We start from the raw sequence: 15,032 nt of genomic DNA on the forward strand, positions 1-15,032 counted from the left end.
GGAAGCTAGTAGATCAGCTCTTTGGGAAACTGGAAAACCAAGTAGTAGTTGAAGGAGGAAGCAGGTTAGAGTGTCAGGAATAAGATTGTGGAGAAGACCAGCAGAAAGCAGAAAGGCAGACTGTGTTTTTATTCTGTGTGTCTGCAGGCAGAGGCAGGCCATTTTGAGGCCTGTCTTAAGCCTAGAAGCCTAACCTAGACTGAAGAGTTGACAATGGCAGAGTGAGAAAACTACAAACTGATTCAAAGCTGGAAGAGAAATACAGAGACAGTAACTTAATTATAACTAAGAGGATTGTTAATTATAGCATAGTTTATTTAGACTAGACCCTAGGAATTAGAATAGATTAAGGAGGCTCAGGGAAACAAGCAGGAAGAAGATTCTTGAGAATCAGAAGGGTGTGGGTTAAATTTAGTTCTTTTTTAGATTAGGGAATAAATCCTAAATCCCTTGTTTACCTTTCCTTCCCTACCTTAATCCCTCAAGAATTATTAGATAGGTTTTGTTAAGACTGTCGCTAAGTAGTTTACTCAGCCATTTTTAACTAGGCCCAAACAGCTCTATTGAGCCTTAGCTCACAACAGTTGACAACCAATTGTGCTTCACCACAATAACAACAAACAGAGATAACAAAGACACTGTATCCCAATTTCCAACTAACAATCCATACTCTATTTCAATAAAGGTTCCATTTTCCCTTCATAGGATTGTACTCAGTTTTGCCAGATAGTCAAAATGTTTCTATTATATTGGGCATCTGGGGCAGCATTTGGGGACCAGGGATCCTTGGAAACTAATTTATTTTTAATATTTTGCAACACTTTTTTTAAACTCTTACCTTCCATATGTATTGATTCCAAGGCAGAAGAATAGTAGGGGCTAGGCAATGGGGATAAAGTGACTTCCCCAGGGTCACACAGCTGAAGAAATGTCTGAGGTCATATTTGAACCCAGTAACTCACATCTCTAGACCAAGTTCTCAATCTACTGGGCCACCTAGCTATCCCCTACCCCCTTTTGCAACACATTTTAAGCAATTCTGAAACAATGTAAACAATTTGCCAGAAGTACATTTATTATAAAACCAGGGGAGCAAACAGTATGATATATTTTTAAATTATAAGGGAAAAATTCAGGGATCTCTAGGTGCCAGTAGAAGCTTTAGAGGAAAATGGATGATAGAAAAAAAAAATTCATTCCCTAAGAATGAAACTGGGAGACAAAAAAAAGACAAGCGGGGGATGGGGGGTGAGGGGGGTCAGGTTGGAGTCAGCCTAGCAATAACTAATAGGGAGGGAATAGAAGTGACTTTTGCCTAGTGAATGATGTTCCTTTAAATGCCAACCAGTTTTGTCTATAATGAAAAGCCAGGTTGAGAATGTTTTTGTTTTGCCAGCAATGAGCAGATATACATTTTTCTCAACATCTGTTGGGAATTCAGGGAAATATAATCAAGACTGAACAAATTGTTTTGAGTCTTGCGTTCTGAAACAGCAGCATGAACTTCCCAAACTGATCATTTTAGAGTTAAATATTTTATCAGATGTACTTACCTAATTCCCAATGACAACAACCATAATGAAAATTGTTTTAATGAGAGTTAGTTATGGATACACTTCATAATTAGCAGGAATTTCCTTGTTTTCCTTCTTTCAGTTCTTGTTGAAACATAAGTTCATAAAAAATACAGATTTGCTTAAATAAGTAAATCATGATTAGAATAATCTTCAAGTTATTAGCACAGTTTAAACCCTACTGGGATAAGGTCTTATTTTTAGAAATCCAGAGGAGTAATATAGGTTCTGAATCTATAAATATATTTTTAGCTTGTCTTTTTTTAAGTGCTAACATTCTAATTACTTTATCAATTATTTGACCAAGATATGTCTTCAACTCAATCCTATAATTTTTTAAGAATTTTAATTATTAAGCATTTATTTTTCTTTCCTTTCTGTTCCTTCCCATGGGAAAAAAAATGAAGAAAACAAAGCACTTGTAACAAAAATGTGAAGTGAGTAAAATAAAGTCCTACATTAGCCATGCCCAAAAATGTGTATCTCATTCTGTGACATTCTCTGCTATTCATATCTATAGCCTTAGTTTATGTAGTTGTGCTTGGGTCAAACACCATTACCTTACTCCTGGATGGTGTGGGAAGATCACACAGAAAGGAAGTGTCCAAGGCCAGACTTGAATCCAGGATCTCCCGTGTCTAGACCTGGCTCTCTATCCATTGAGTCACATTCTAATTCACGTTCTGATTCCAGTCTACCTTCTCAAGATTAAAGCACATTAGTTCCATTCATACACTCTTGTTTCAGCCAAAATGAACTAAATGTGACTTTTCCAAAACTGATATTCTATCTCCCCTCTCTGTATTTTCACATAGGCTACCTGGATTACACCCTCTCCTCACTTCCCCCTCCTGGAATCACTGGCTTCCTTCAAGGCTCATGTAATGTTCCATCTCGTAGGGGAAGTCTTCACTGAGCCCCCTCTATTGTTAGTGTTTTCTCCCTCTTCCTCTAATTTTGTATATTTTTATATGTTTATTATTATATCCTAATAGTAGTTGGGCAGTAGAAGTTCCATAAGAGCAGAGTAATTCCTATTTTTCAAGATAGCTAAAGAAGTTGTAGCATATGGTTGTGATAGAATGCTACTGAACTCTAAGAAATAATGAGCAAGTTAAAAAAACATGGTAACACCTATATGAAATTATGAAGAGTAAACAAGCAGAATCAAGGGATCATCATATACAGAATATATAGCAACAGAAATATTGTTTGAAGAATGACACGTATATAAACTTCCAGAGAAAAAAACTAATAAATAGAAACAAAGACATAGTTTTATATATACATTTTTGGAGGGTCGAATGATGCCTTTTCTAGTATGGTGAGAGTATGGAGACAGTGAGATATCTTGGAACTTTAATGTAATTAAAAATTTTTTAAAGAAAAAAGAATTTTTCCAGTGCCTAGCATAGTCACTTAGACAGGGAAGGCACTTAATAAATGTTTGTTTGATTGGATTGGTAGGATCAGGAACTAGAAAGTAACATTAAATTGTAACTATATTTACCAAAGACCTTAGCAATAACCCACATGCCACTGTAAACTGATTGTTACTGATGCCTAAATTAAAATATTAAAATTAGTTTAGAAGGCTTTAAACCTCATTTTCCTCCAGTTCATTCCAGTATTTCTAATGCAGTTTTGTCAGGTCCAGTCTCTTCACTTCAGCAAAATATCTTCTCTTATTCACTTTTATCCCCTCCCTTGCTAAGAAGAAATGAAGAGAGAAAGAAGAAAAGCATGTGCGCACACACACACACACACACACACACACACACACACACACAGAAAGACAACTTTTTGAAGTCCCTTTCCTTTCCCTTCCTTTCCTTTGTTCAAGTCCTTAGAATAGAGAAATTAATTTAGGTATAGCTGGGTAAGGAGTTGCTATTTATTATTTTGGGGTTAGAATGTAAAGTATATAATAAGAAATCAAGGTAAGTTTATTGGTGTGTAGATAATAAAACTAATTTTGTTAAATTGAATTTTATTCTGTGCAAAGGGGGGAATGAAAGAGGGAAAAGACAGGTAAGACATTTTGCAGAAGTCAGATGCATGGCTTTGCAAACCAAGGTTGGCTCTTACACAGAACTAAGCAGGAGAGAGTCTACAGAGTATCAGGAATGGATATAAGGAGACTCACAAAGTCAGTTAGGGAGTGTTCCTGTCTCTTTGAGACCTGGGAGAGATTATGGTTTACTGGACTTTCTGTGGGAAGCCATTTGCCCTGATCCTGTGATTCTTCTATCAACCATCCTGTGATTCTATCCACCTGGATTTCTCCTGTTCCCATTAACCTTGTTCCTATGTTCCAGTAGCCTAATAGATTCCATCTTTACTGAGAAGAAGCCAACCAGAGCCCAGAGATCTTTTGGTCTGGGAGTGAAGCCATAGCCCTATTGGCTGGACCCTCGAGGGTGACTTCACTATCACCTTCAACTTATCTATCCAACCAAACTATAAACTCTCCCACCAACATTAATTAGAGGGCCAGTAGGTCAGGAAGCTAGATAGGGTTTGGGGTTCAAAGCAGACAGTGTAGGAAAGGGAACATCAAGACCAGAAAAGGATTTTGTGAGAAATCTGTAGTTTGGAGGGAGGAGAATTAGAGAAACTAGAGTTAGGGAATCCTATTCCTTAGCCCTCCTTCCTTTCCCTGTGTTGAAATATTCAATAAACCCATATACCTTTTTATAAGAAGCAACAGCAGTCAGACTACATTTTATCAGGCAATCAGTTGGTGAGGTCTACCAAACCCATTCACAGGCTGTTACAGTCAGAGTACTTGATCAGACTACCATCAATCTATTTCAACACACACTCTTTTTTTCCTTTTTTGTTGTTCAATTGTTTCAGTAATGTCTGACTCTTCATGACCCCACTTGGAGTTTTCTTGGCAAAGTTACAGTAGTGGCTTGCCATTTCTTTCTCTAACTCATTTTACAAATGAAGAAACTGAGGCAAATAGGGTTAATTGACTTGCCTAGCAGGTCACACAATTAGTAAGTTGTCTGAGAACATATCTGAAGTCAGGAAGATGAGTCTACTCCACTCCAAGCCTGATACTTTATCTACTCTGCCACCTAGCTATCTCCCATTTTTCCTTACAGCCTTATTATCAATAGTCCAGTGAAGTGCTTGGCATTTCAGAATTTTGCTTTAATGAATCAGTTGCTGGCAGGAATAAGGGAGAGTCGAGTGGGAGAAATAATGGTAAATTTTGAAACAATTTCTAAATGTTACTTTTTATAACCTAGAAAACATCATTCTATTGTAGTATGGACCTCCCTACTGTGGAAAGGAAACTAGACTAACAGTTTGTGTGGGGAAAGGGGCAACTGGGAGTGGCAGTTGGGTCTTGTGACTGGCACTTCCTTCCTGCCTGGAGGGTCTGTGGTCCTGGTGTTGGAGGAGAGTGGAGCTTGTTCAGCCCAGTCTGGAGTGGCATGCTCTTCTTGGTTCAGCCCAAAGACACAGGCTTCTAAAGGTTAGAATTGTTCTTGTTTGCTTTCTGTGTACTGCTAAGATTCTGAATTAGAACAACAAGAGTAGACGGGAGTGGGACAAACTCTCTGCCAGCCTCTGGGGCCTGGCCCTATACTCTGAAGCTAAGGAAAAACTCCCAATTCCAACTGGATTATTAAACTTTATATTATTTGAATTCGCAGTCAGATAAGTGGACTATCTTTTCTGATCATAGAGAGAGCTGAAAATCAGTTCAGTCATCAAGGCAATAAAAGACCTTATCGGACCCCTGCTGTTTCCTCTCAGTAGGGGGCATCTCCCTCTCTCCCCTCTCTCCTTCATACCCTGCTACAAACCTCCCATTATCTCCTGTTTTCCAATCATCCCATTTCCATTCCCAATAAATATTACACTACCATCTCCCCCAGTGACACCTAAATTTAAGGGATATTTTAGACCATTATGCATTCATTTCCATTGCAAGCAAGCTCCTTGATACTTTCCCCTATTGAGAAGATACCTTGACTCAAAGCTAAGCTATTTAATTGCTTTGGAAAATAATAAGGAAAAATTCTTAGGCAAGAGTCACACTCAGATTTCCTCAGCACTGATGAGAGAATCTGGCCAAAATGTTCAATTGTTGCTTCCCCAAAGAGCTGTTGATGTCATCTGCTGCTGTCACCTTCTGGGCTGTTACTATTATTCTGCATTATTTTACTGCCATCTGTTGATTCTCCACTGAACTGCAACTGCCTCTTTCCAAAATAGAATGGTCAAAGCTCTTTTGTGGATTATTCTGTAGTTTCACTGCTATTCTTTTGTGATTAGACCCATAGTTCTTACTCAGCTAGCACAGGAAGAATCTCTCAAGTTAAATATACCTTTTGGATTACTGCTATTCCTCCTAACTCAAAACTCTCCAGGACTACTTATTTGGGTAAATTTTAGCTACCATCATATTCCTACCATCTCACGCTAGGATCAGGCCAGCCATCTCCGAATTTTCATTTAGCAAGGTAAGAGGGTCACAGTCTGAATTCTTTCCAATAGCATAAAATTGCTGTTCTTGCTACCCTAGAATCAACTTCATTTTCATCCAACTAGAAATTTTTTTTTCAAGAGAGAGAAAGCAAGTTCATGTGATTATTTACTCTATTCAATAAATATTTATTGAAGCCTATGTAAGAGGCACCATGATTTTCATAAGGCCAGTTTAAAGATGAATTAGCAATGTACAAAGTACATAATGTCTTTTCATTAGTTTAATTACAAAAACTCTCTTCCAAAGAACTGAAAATTTAATTACTATAATATTCAAAATACACATATAGGTTGAAAAGCATGTTATAGTGGAGAGAGCTTAAACCCAACAATATCTAGGTACAGGTCCTGCTTCTAAAACATACTGGTGTGCTCTGGGCTATTCTCTAAGACTATATAAGGGACAGAAACAGCGATGACCTGCATTGCTACTGCTGCTTCTCATCTGAGAGTTCCCTATAACAATATGTAATCATAGATCCCAGACCCTATCACTAATCTAATATTAAGAGGAGTTACAAACTTGCTGACCTGGTATAATTTCATGTTACCTAACTTTAAATATTCCCTCACTGCAGCATGGCAAACTTATTCCTCCCTAACTAATTCCCTAACCTGTCTCTCCACAGAAGCTATTATATTTTCTTTTCTCCTTAAACCTCCCACACTTACCTCTTTCCTTTGTCTCAGTTGAGTAACTCAATTATATAGAAAATGGATGCCATTTTGCCATGAGTTCCCACTTCATCTCAAAATCCCTTGATGTCATCTCCCATACTTTCCTCCTTTATCCTAGTCTATGATAATGAAGGTGTCTTCTTGATTTTCTCCCTACCAATGCCAACGTCATTTACATGGACTTTTGATCCCATCCTAGTCCATCTTTTCCAGGTTTGCCCTTCAATAGTCCCCCATTATGAGCTCCTTTGAGCCTAAAGCCTTTTTTGTTTGTTTTGCCTTTCTTTTTATCCCCAACGTTTAATAAATTCTTGCGGATTTTTCCAATTTTCAACTTTTTCTTTATAGGATTGCAAGGTAAATCAATTACATTAAAAGTTATGCACATTTTTTTAGAAAATTAGTTAAGGTTAAGAATTCCTGAGGGGATCCAATACTGAGATCTATGTTCAGGAACATTTTCTCCTTCCATAGAAGGAACTTGAGATAAAATGTTTCACAGCCAATTTCTAAAGAAAGAGGTATCATTTTCCTCCATCTGGCTACAATCCAGATTTCTAGAAAGTGTTCAACAAATATTTAGTTAAACTTCTCCCCTGTGCCAGGCTGCAAATCAAGAATAAAAAAGCAGGACCCGTGTAAGAATTTTCAAGTCACGGAGGTCCAGCTTCGTGAAAGTCAACTTAAAAGTGTATTTTGAATATTGGGCCAAACAAAAGGAAGTCTTCTTTTCCTGAGTGACATGACATTGTAAGGAACGCACACACTCGTCTCCACAGGATCAAGAAACAGAAGGACCCCCAAGAAGAGAAAAGAGGGCAAAACCCGTAAATCGCATTGCGCATACTCCACTTCCCGATCACGCATGCGTGTCTTGACTCCAAAGTGAGAGTATTCGCCGGCCTCTGATTGGTTAAGCGTCTCTTCTTTCTCGCCAGACCTATTCTGCCTTCCTCTCCCACCCGCTGTGAGAAGCCCGGTCTCGGCCGATTGTGACCCCTAAATGTCGTGCCCTCCTGCGGACCAATATTCCTTGGTGAGCAAGGCCCAGGGTCAATAACTGGAAGAAAGTAGAACCGCGGGGAGATCCCTTTTATAACGAAGGGGGTGGGGGAGGTGTGGACCGTGAAGATTACAGCCTTTCCCTGTCCCAACCGAGCGGAAGGGGGTGGGATCGCGCAGCCGCAGTCTGGCGTTCTCTCCTCCCTCTCTACCTCCTTGGTACCGGTGGAGTCCTCTTTGCCCTTGCTTCTGCGGAGCTACTGGGCTGGGGAGTTGCCAGCCCCACCTTTTCAGGATTCCACCTGCTACGGACCGAAAATTGTTTTTTGCTTTCAGAGGATCCTAGACGTAGAGTTGGAAGGGACGTTTGTGGCCCTCGAATCATATCCCTCTTTTTACCTGTTTGGATACAGAGGCCTCGATAAGTGCCCAGGTAGAAAGTCTAATGAATCCATTTCCATTGCTCTTGTTGCTAAGCCAGGGATGGACTTATGATACCATATGGTGATGGCATCATAGATTTAGAATTAGGCCATTGGGTCTGGTTGGACAAATTTTACAGATGAGGAAACTGAGACCCGCCAGAGAGATGCTTTGCCCAAGGTCCCACAGGGAATAAATAGGTCCTTTAACTCCAGTTCCATGACTCTTGCATGAACCAGGCATGGACTTAAAAAGTTGAAAAATGGTAGCATAAACTTAGAGTTTTCTTTATTTTTCTTTTTTAAAAAATCCTTATTTTCCATCTTAGAATAAATATTGTGTATTGGCTCAAAGGCAGACGACTGACTGATAAAGGCTAGGCTATGGGGTTTAAGTAACTTGCCCAGGATCATACAGCTAGGAAATGCCTTGAGGTCACATTTGAATCCAGGGCCTCCCATTTTTAGATTTGACTGTTAATTCATTGAGCCAACTATTTCTAAACTTAAGAATTTTCAAAAAAAGTATTCAAAAAGCAATTGGAAGAGCCATTAAGTTCAGTTGGACTTATTTTATAAATGAGGAAACTGAAACCTAAGAGGGGAAATGATCTGACTCTAGACCCATTGCTTTTGCTATGGAGCTAAAAATGGACTTGCTTAGAGTTGAAAAGTAATAGTAGACAAGGAAACTGAAATCTAGAGAAGCTAAGTGACTAGTCCAAGGCTGACAATGTAATAATAATGCCATCACCCTTGTTACTCCTGTCTGAAGGCAAGGAAGACAGTAGAAGCTAAGCACTATATATAGGTAGGCAGTTATAGATATTTGGTACCCTTAACAGTACATGGCCTTGTCCAGTTGGTATAGTGTTCCCTAGTACTAGATACCTGTACCTAGGTTCCTGAGTCCAGTCTTTTTATTAAAAAATTACACTTTTTGTTTTGACATAGCAAACACTTTCTAACCAAAGCAGAGTTTTTCCACCATCAGCAAGAATTTATTAAACAGTTATGTGCTAGATACTACTAAACATTGCAATAACAGAGACAAAAATTAAATAGCTCCTGTCCTCAAGGAGCATAATTATCTTCTTAACCAGGGAGACAACATACACATTCAAGACTATACAGAGTATATACAACATGAATTCAACGTTATTTTAATAGGGAGCAAACTATCAGGAAAACTTCATATGGAAGGTGGCACCTAAGCTGAAGCTGGAAGGTATTCAGGATTATGAAAGGCAGAAGTTAGAAGGGTGTTCCACACCTCTAAAAAAAGCCAGTATTAAAACTTGGAGATAAGACATGGAGTTTCATCTGTGTGAAATAGCAAATAGGCTAGTATACCTGGATCCTAGAGTGCATAGAAGGTAGAAATATAGGAAAAGACTGAAAAGGTATAAAAGACCAGCTTGTAAAGATTTAAATATCAAACAGAGAAATCTGAGGTCATCAGAAGCTATTGTAGTTTGTGGAGTAGGTTCAGACCTGGCTTTAGGAAAATCACTTTGTAATTTCCATCAAAACAACAAACAAAACTGTCTCACTAACTTGATTGTTATAGATAGTACTGTACAAACTCAATTGCTTTTCTGGGCAACAGGAAGGAAGTATGTATATTTTAATAGTATGGTACCAACCCTAGACTTTTGTTGCCTTTTAGGGTTTGTCTTTATTTACCTTGTTGTAGTCATTGTGTATATTGTTCTTTTAGACTCTGTTTCTTTACTGTTTCACTTCATAAAAATCTTTCTCTGTTCCTTTGAAATATTCCTAATCATTCTACAAGCTAGATTCCATTGCATTCACAAACTGCAATTGGGCATATACTTAGTTTCTAGACTTTGTGTTCACAAGTAATATTGTTATGAATATCTGTTTACAAATGAGTCTTATTTCACTGTCATTAACTTAGGATATAATCCTAGTAGAATATCTTTGTCAACAAAAATGAAAAAATTTGTAACTTTCTACATAGGCCCAAATTGTTTTCCAGAATAATTGTACTAATTCACTACTCAACTAGCTTCAGAACAACAGATTCAACTGTTTAACAGAACAACTAGTTTCAGTTCACAGAGTTGTTCCAGTGCTGAATTTTTCAAATCTTATTACTGCTAATTTGATGAGAGTGAGGTGATACTCAAACTTTGGGGGGGAAAATTATTTCTTTCATTATCCATCATTTAGAACAGTCTTTTCAAAAGCTTGGTGATAGGAGGAGGGTACAGTTCCCCTTTTGAAAACTGTTTCGGTCCTTTCATCATTCGTCTCTTGAAAGTAACTTATGAATTTGTGTCATTTCCAGACAGATTTTATAGGTGAGATATTAGACTTTCTTCAGAAATATTTAATGTAGAGATTTTCCCCAAAACTGTGTATATATTTTTCTAATTCTAATCAAATCTATTTAAATCCAGGGTTCTTCTGAACTGGCTCCTTTAGCCTTTACTCATTTTTTCCATCTGAATTTAGTTTATACTCCTTTTGGCTCCTTAAAAATATCACTGTTTACTACTCATTCTTTTTCTTAAATAAATTATTCAGTTATTTATAATCATACAGTAGTTATCAAACCCTTCAGCATATGCAATAGGGAACAATTCACTAGACAGATTTAAATAAATCCCATGAAACATAACTGATAACCATGTATTCTTTTTCTTTTAAACCCTTACTTCCATCTTAGAATCAATACTCTATATTAGTTCCAAGGCATAAGAGTGTTAAGGGCTAGGTAATGGGGGTTAAATGGCTCATCCAGGGTCACACAGCTAGGAAGCATCTGAAATCAAATTTGAACTCAGGACCTCCCATATCTAGGCCTGACTCACATTCTGCTGAGCCACCTGGCGGCCCCTGGATACCATGTATTCTCTTTTAAAAACATCCCTCTATAGACATAGCAAGTAAAGGTCAGAGCCAGAATCCATCCCAGAGCTCTTCTATTAAAGAATATTGCTACAAGAACCTTTCCCTTGTTTTGACCCTGAGACCAATCGCTTGAGGTAAATGAAGCATAGACCTTTTTTGTTGTTCTATCCATACAATAAACCTTAAATAAAAACAATGGATTATAGTATAGATTGATAATAGGGAAGAAAAGAAAATTTTGCTGTAAGCCTTACTGTTTTCACTATTGACCAGGGATAACTGGGTAGAGCTTTTGTACATAATAGCTCTAGTATATGTGACTTTATCAGAATCACCTTGAGGGGGCAGCTGGGTAGATCCTAGGTTCAAATGTGGCCTCAGATACTTCCTAATTGTGTGGCCCTGGGCAAATCAATTAACCTTTGCCTAGCCCATATCACTCTTCTGCCTGGGAACCAATACATGGTATTAATTCAAAGGTGGAAGGTAAGGATTTAAAAAAAGAAGAATCACTTTGAAATTCTCTTAAGATTTCAGTGATTCTTTGTTAAGTCGGCCTAAGATCAAATATTTTATGTAAGCTTTCATAGGATATTTTATATTTGCTTTGACAATTCTTTATTCAACAATAACCAAATCAAAACTTGATGAATTATTGTACAATTATGTACTACTATGAATTATATTACATATATAATGTTTGTTCTGTGCTGAAGAGCTTTTATTTTCCTTTTGCCAAAAGTAAGGATTTGTACATTCTGAGTGGATCAAAACCTCAACTTGTCTCATTTTTCTATCCTTCCAGTAATCTTGGTTTTTTTATTAACTGTACAGAAGCTATCTCTGTAACTACAATTTAGTGAAATTGGAACCATTTCTATTTTCCTTTTCATGTGCAGAACAACAGTGTCACCAAACTTTAAAAATTAATGTGGAGATCTGGAAAAATTTATGGGAAAGGAAAACTCCTAAATAAGCTGGCATTCTTTCACTGATGTCAATAAATTTGCTTTGAATATTTAAAATGTTAATTTTTTAATAAAGAAAAAAGATAGCTAAGACTTTTAAGCTGAGGTTTGTTTTTTAATAATAAAAACAACTGCAAATTATTTATTCCAAGTTGTGAAATAAATGAGGTAGTGATAAACTACTGCCATATGCTTTAAAAATTTGAAATGCTTTAGTAGTCAATATTATAGCTCCCTCTTGTGATAAAATTAATGCTTTCATTAAAAATGAGAAATGTAGCAACTAAGAATAATCTTCAGTGGCTTAGCACAGTAACTTTCAAATACAGACAGGAATCCTAGTGCAGACGATAAGATGAGGACATGTCCATTTGACATCTAAAGAAAAAGAAAATCATCATTTTAAAGGATTTTTAAGAGAAAGTGACATAATTTGAGGACAGATCACTTTTTAAAAAGTCAACAAGGTGACTATAGTAAGAAGATAAATTCATTAAAAGGAAATTTTTAGAAATAAACCTTAATTCATTCTGAGAAGCAAAAATGACAGAATTATATTGATTGAATATCAGTATTTATCTAATAACTTTTTTACTCTAATGTGGCTATTTAAAGTTACAGATATGACTGGTGCAAGAATCTACTTTTGTTATGACGTTCAGACAGTGTTTCCTTTTCATTGTTAGGCTTTATGATCATAAATTGTGGAAAATAGGAAGGGTATCTGGATCTGGTATGTGAGTCGAGATTTAGACTGGTGCTGATTCATAATTGGAGGGGTGGGGATAGAGGTAGGAGGAAAGGGAACACTTGGGGTTGTGACAACTAGTTAATATTCAAACTCCAGTTTGGTGGCTCTCGGCCCTTAGTACAAGCATTACATCAGCCAGGTTCTCAGGGCATTTGAGGCTCCTGGCAGTTTTAAAAAGGAAGAGAGGCAACTGAAGTCCTTATAGTCACTGTGATTTACTTGCATCACCCATCTTTTATACTTAGATAAGTATGGTATAAACTTTATAATGCTTGATAATTAATTTCAACTAAATTACAAAAATCATCTGGCTCTCTAAGAAAATAATTCAGTACTTCTCAGCATTATATAAAATATATATGTATTGTAGTATATATTATATGTATATATATGTAATATTATATAGAACTGATATCAATACTGGCAAGTTGCTTCTCCCATCTTGACAATCATATGAATTAATTGTCTATCTTTGATCTAGACCATTGAATTGTAGATTTAGAGATGGAAAGAGGTCCAAATTATCATCTAGTAAATCTTAATTATTAATGTTAAATATTTAAAAATTTCTTTCCAGTGTTCTTTAGGGCTATAAATCAGATCATTTTGTATGTGAGGTGTCACGTGTCTGAAGCTTTATTACAGCTAATCATGTTTCATAACTTCTGTTAGCAGAAATACCAGTTGTTCAGGAAACCATACAAAGTAAAAAATATTTACAAAAATAACCATTTCAAACCATGAACAGCTTTAATTTTTCCCCTGAGAATGATCATGAAAACATTGTCTCACTAATATAAGACTAATTTCTAACTAATAAAAGTTATTAATCTGCCCCTCCCCTTTATTTTCAGGAATGAAGATGTCTGACAAAATCAAGAAAAATGTAGCTACCAGAGCTTCAATTATTGAGCAGCTATTGACAGAAAAGAATTTCCAAGATCTTGGAGATCACTTGACTGAACTGGAAACTATTCACATGAATGTAGAGCATCTCCAAGAGACAGATGTGGTCAGAGCTGTATATAGAGTTTTGAAACATTGTCCTATAGTGATTTTCAAAAAGAAAGCCAAGTATTTACTTTGCAATTGGAAAAAACTTTATAAAAATCACCCAGTGAACAACCCTAATTTTTTTCTCAATGGCATTAAGAAAAACATTGAACATGTTAATCTAGTTCAAGAAGAAAATCCCCCATACCTAAGTCAAGAACAAACATTAGACATAGCAAGTTCTAATTCTGTGTCACCAGCCCAAGATGTTGCAAAAGATGTTGAAAAGATTATGCCAGAAAACAATGCTGATGCAGTGGAGGAACATTCAGAAGAACATTTCATGAGTAATGACCCTAAATCCATTGGCAACAAGTCAGCTTGGCATCAAGATCCCATGAGGTCTAAGTGTGTAGAACTTCTTTATGGAGCCTTAGTTACTTGTGCCACAGACCAGCAGAAAACTGATCAGTTGCAAAAATTGGCAAGAGAAATTGAGGAGTACATTTTTGTACTTTATTCAAAAAATCTCAAAAAATATAAAAATTGTATCCGAAGCAAAGTGTCCAATTTGAAGAATCAAAAAAATCCTCATTTACAACAAAACCTGTTTTCTGGGACCTTATCTCCAAAAGAATTTGCTGAAATGACAGTCATGGAAATGGCAAATGAAGAATTAAAGCAATTGAGGGCTTCATACACAGAGTCCTGTATACAAGAACACTGTCTTCCTCAAATGGTTGATGGTACACAAACAGATAAAATAAAATGTAGGTGCTGTGAAAAATTTAATTGCAAGGTCACTGTGATTGCCAGAGGAGCACTTTTTCTTCCAAGTTGGGTTCGCAATGCAAATCCAGATGAACAAATGATGACCTATGTTATTTGTAATGAGTGTGGGGAACAATGGTATCACAGCAAGTGGATTTGCATATGATTGTGAAAAAACGTTGACAAATTTTAATAAAGATAATTTTTGTTGATAAAATGCTTTAGCAACATTTTATACCTATTGCACAGATGTATTTTTGCAATGACCCTGCTGAGTAGGTAGTTGATAGATTAAAAGGCTCCTAAATTGATAATGGAGTGGCTTACCTTTTCAAATGAATACCATTTTTCACATACAGGTTTTGGTTATTTAAAATTTTTCTTCATCATTTAACATTATCCAAAGTTTAGACTTGAGCTAACCCAAACATGTAATGGATACTTGTCCATCGAATTGACAGACGTAGAGACTGAGGCCCAAATT

General features: G+C 36.7%; 1 protein-coding gene across 2 annotated transcripts; it reads left to right on the forward strand.

Annotated features, from left to right (window-relative positions):
• Positions 1 to 7,642: 7,642 nt before the first annotated feature.
• Positions 7,643 to 14,765, forward strand: TCEANC (transcription elongation factor A N-terminal and central domain containing). Of its 2 annotated transcripts, none has more exons than XM_007500925.2 (2): positions 7,643 to 7,797; positions 13,639 to 14,765. In XM_007500925.2, exon 2 carries the CDS (start codon positions 13,641 to 13,643, stop codon positions 14,712 to 14,714), a length of 1,074 nt encoding a protein of 357 aa, XP_007500987.2. In that variant the 5' UTR covers positions 7,643 to 7,797; positions 13,639 to 13,640; the 3' UTR covers positions 14,715 to 14,765. The 2 variants fall into 2 exon arrangements, with proteins under 2 accessions (XP_007500987.2, XP_007500986.3); XM_007500924.3 differs by lacking the exon at positions 7,643 to 7,797 and adding an exon at positions 7,891 to 8,196.
• Positions 14,766 to 15,032: the final 267 nt, after the last annotated feature.

The sequence above is a fragment of the Monodelphis domestica genome, chromosome 8, assembly GCF_027887165.1.
Source record: "Monodelphis domestica isolate mMonDom1 chromosome 8, mMonDom1.pri, whole genome shotgun sequence".
NCBI lineage: Eukaryota > Metazoa > Chordata > Mammalia > Didelphimorphia > Didelphidae > Monodelphis > Monodelphis domestica.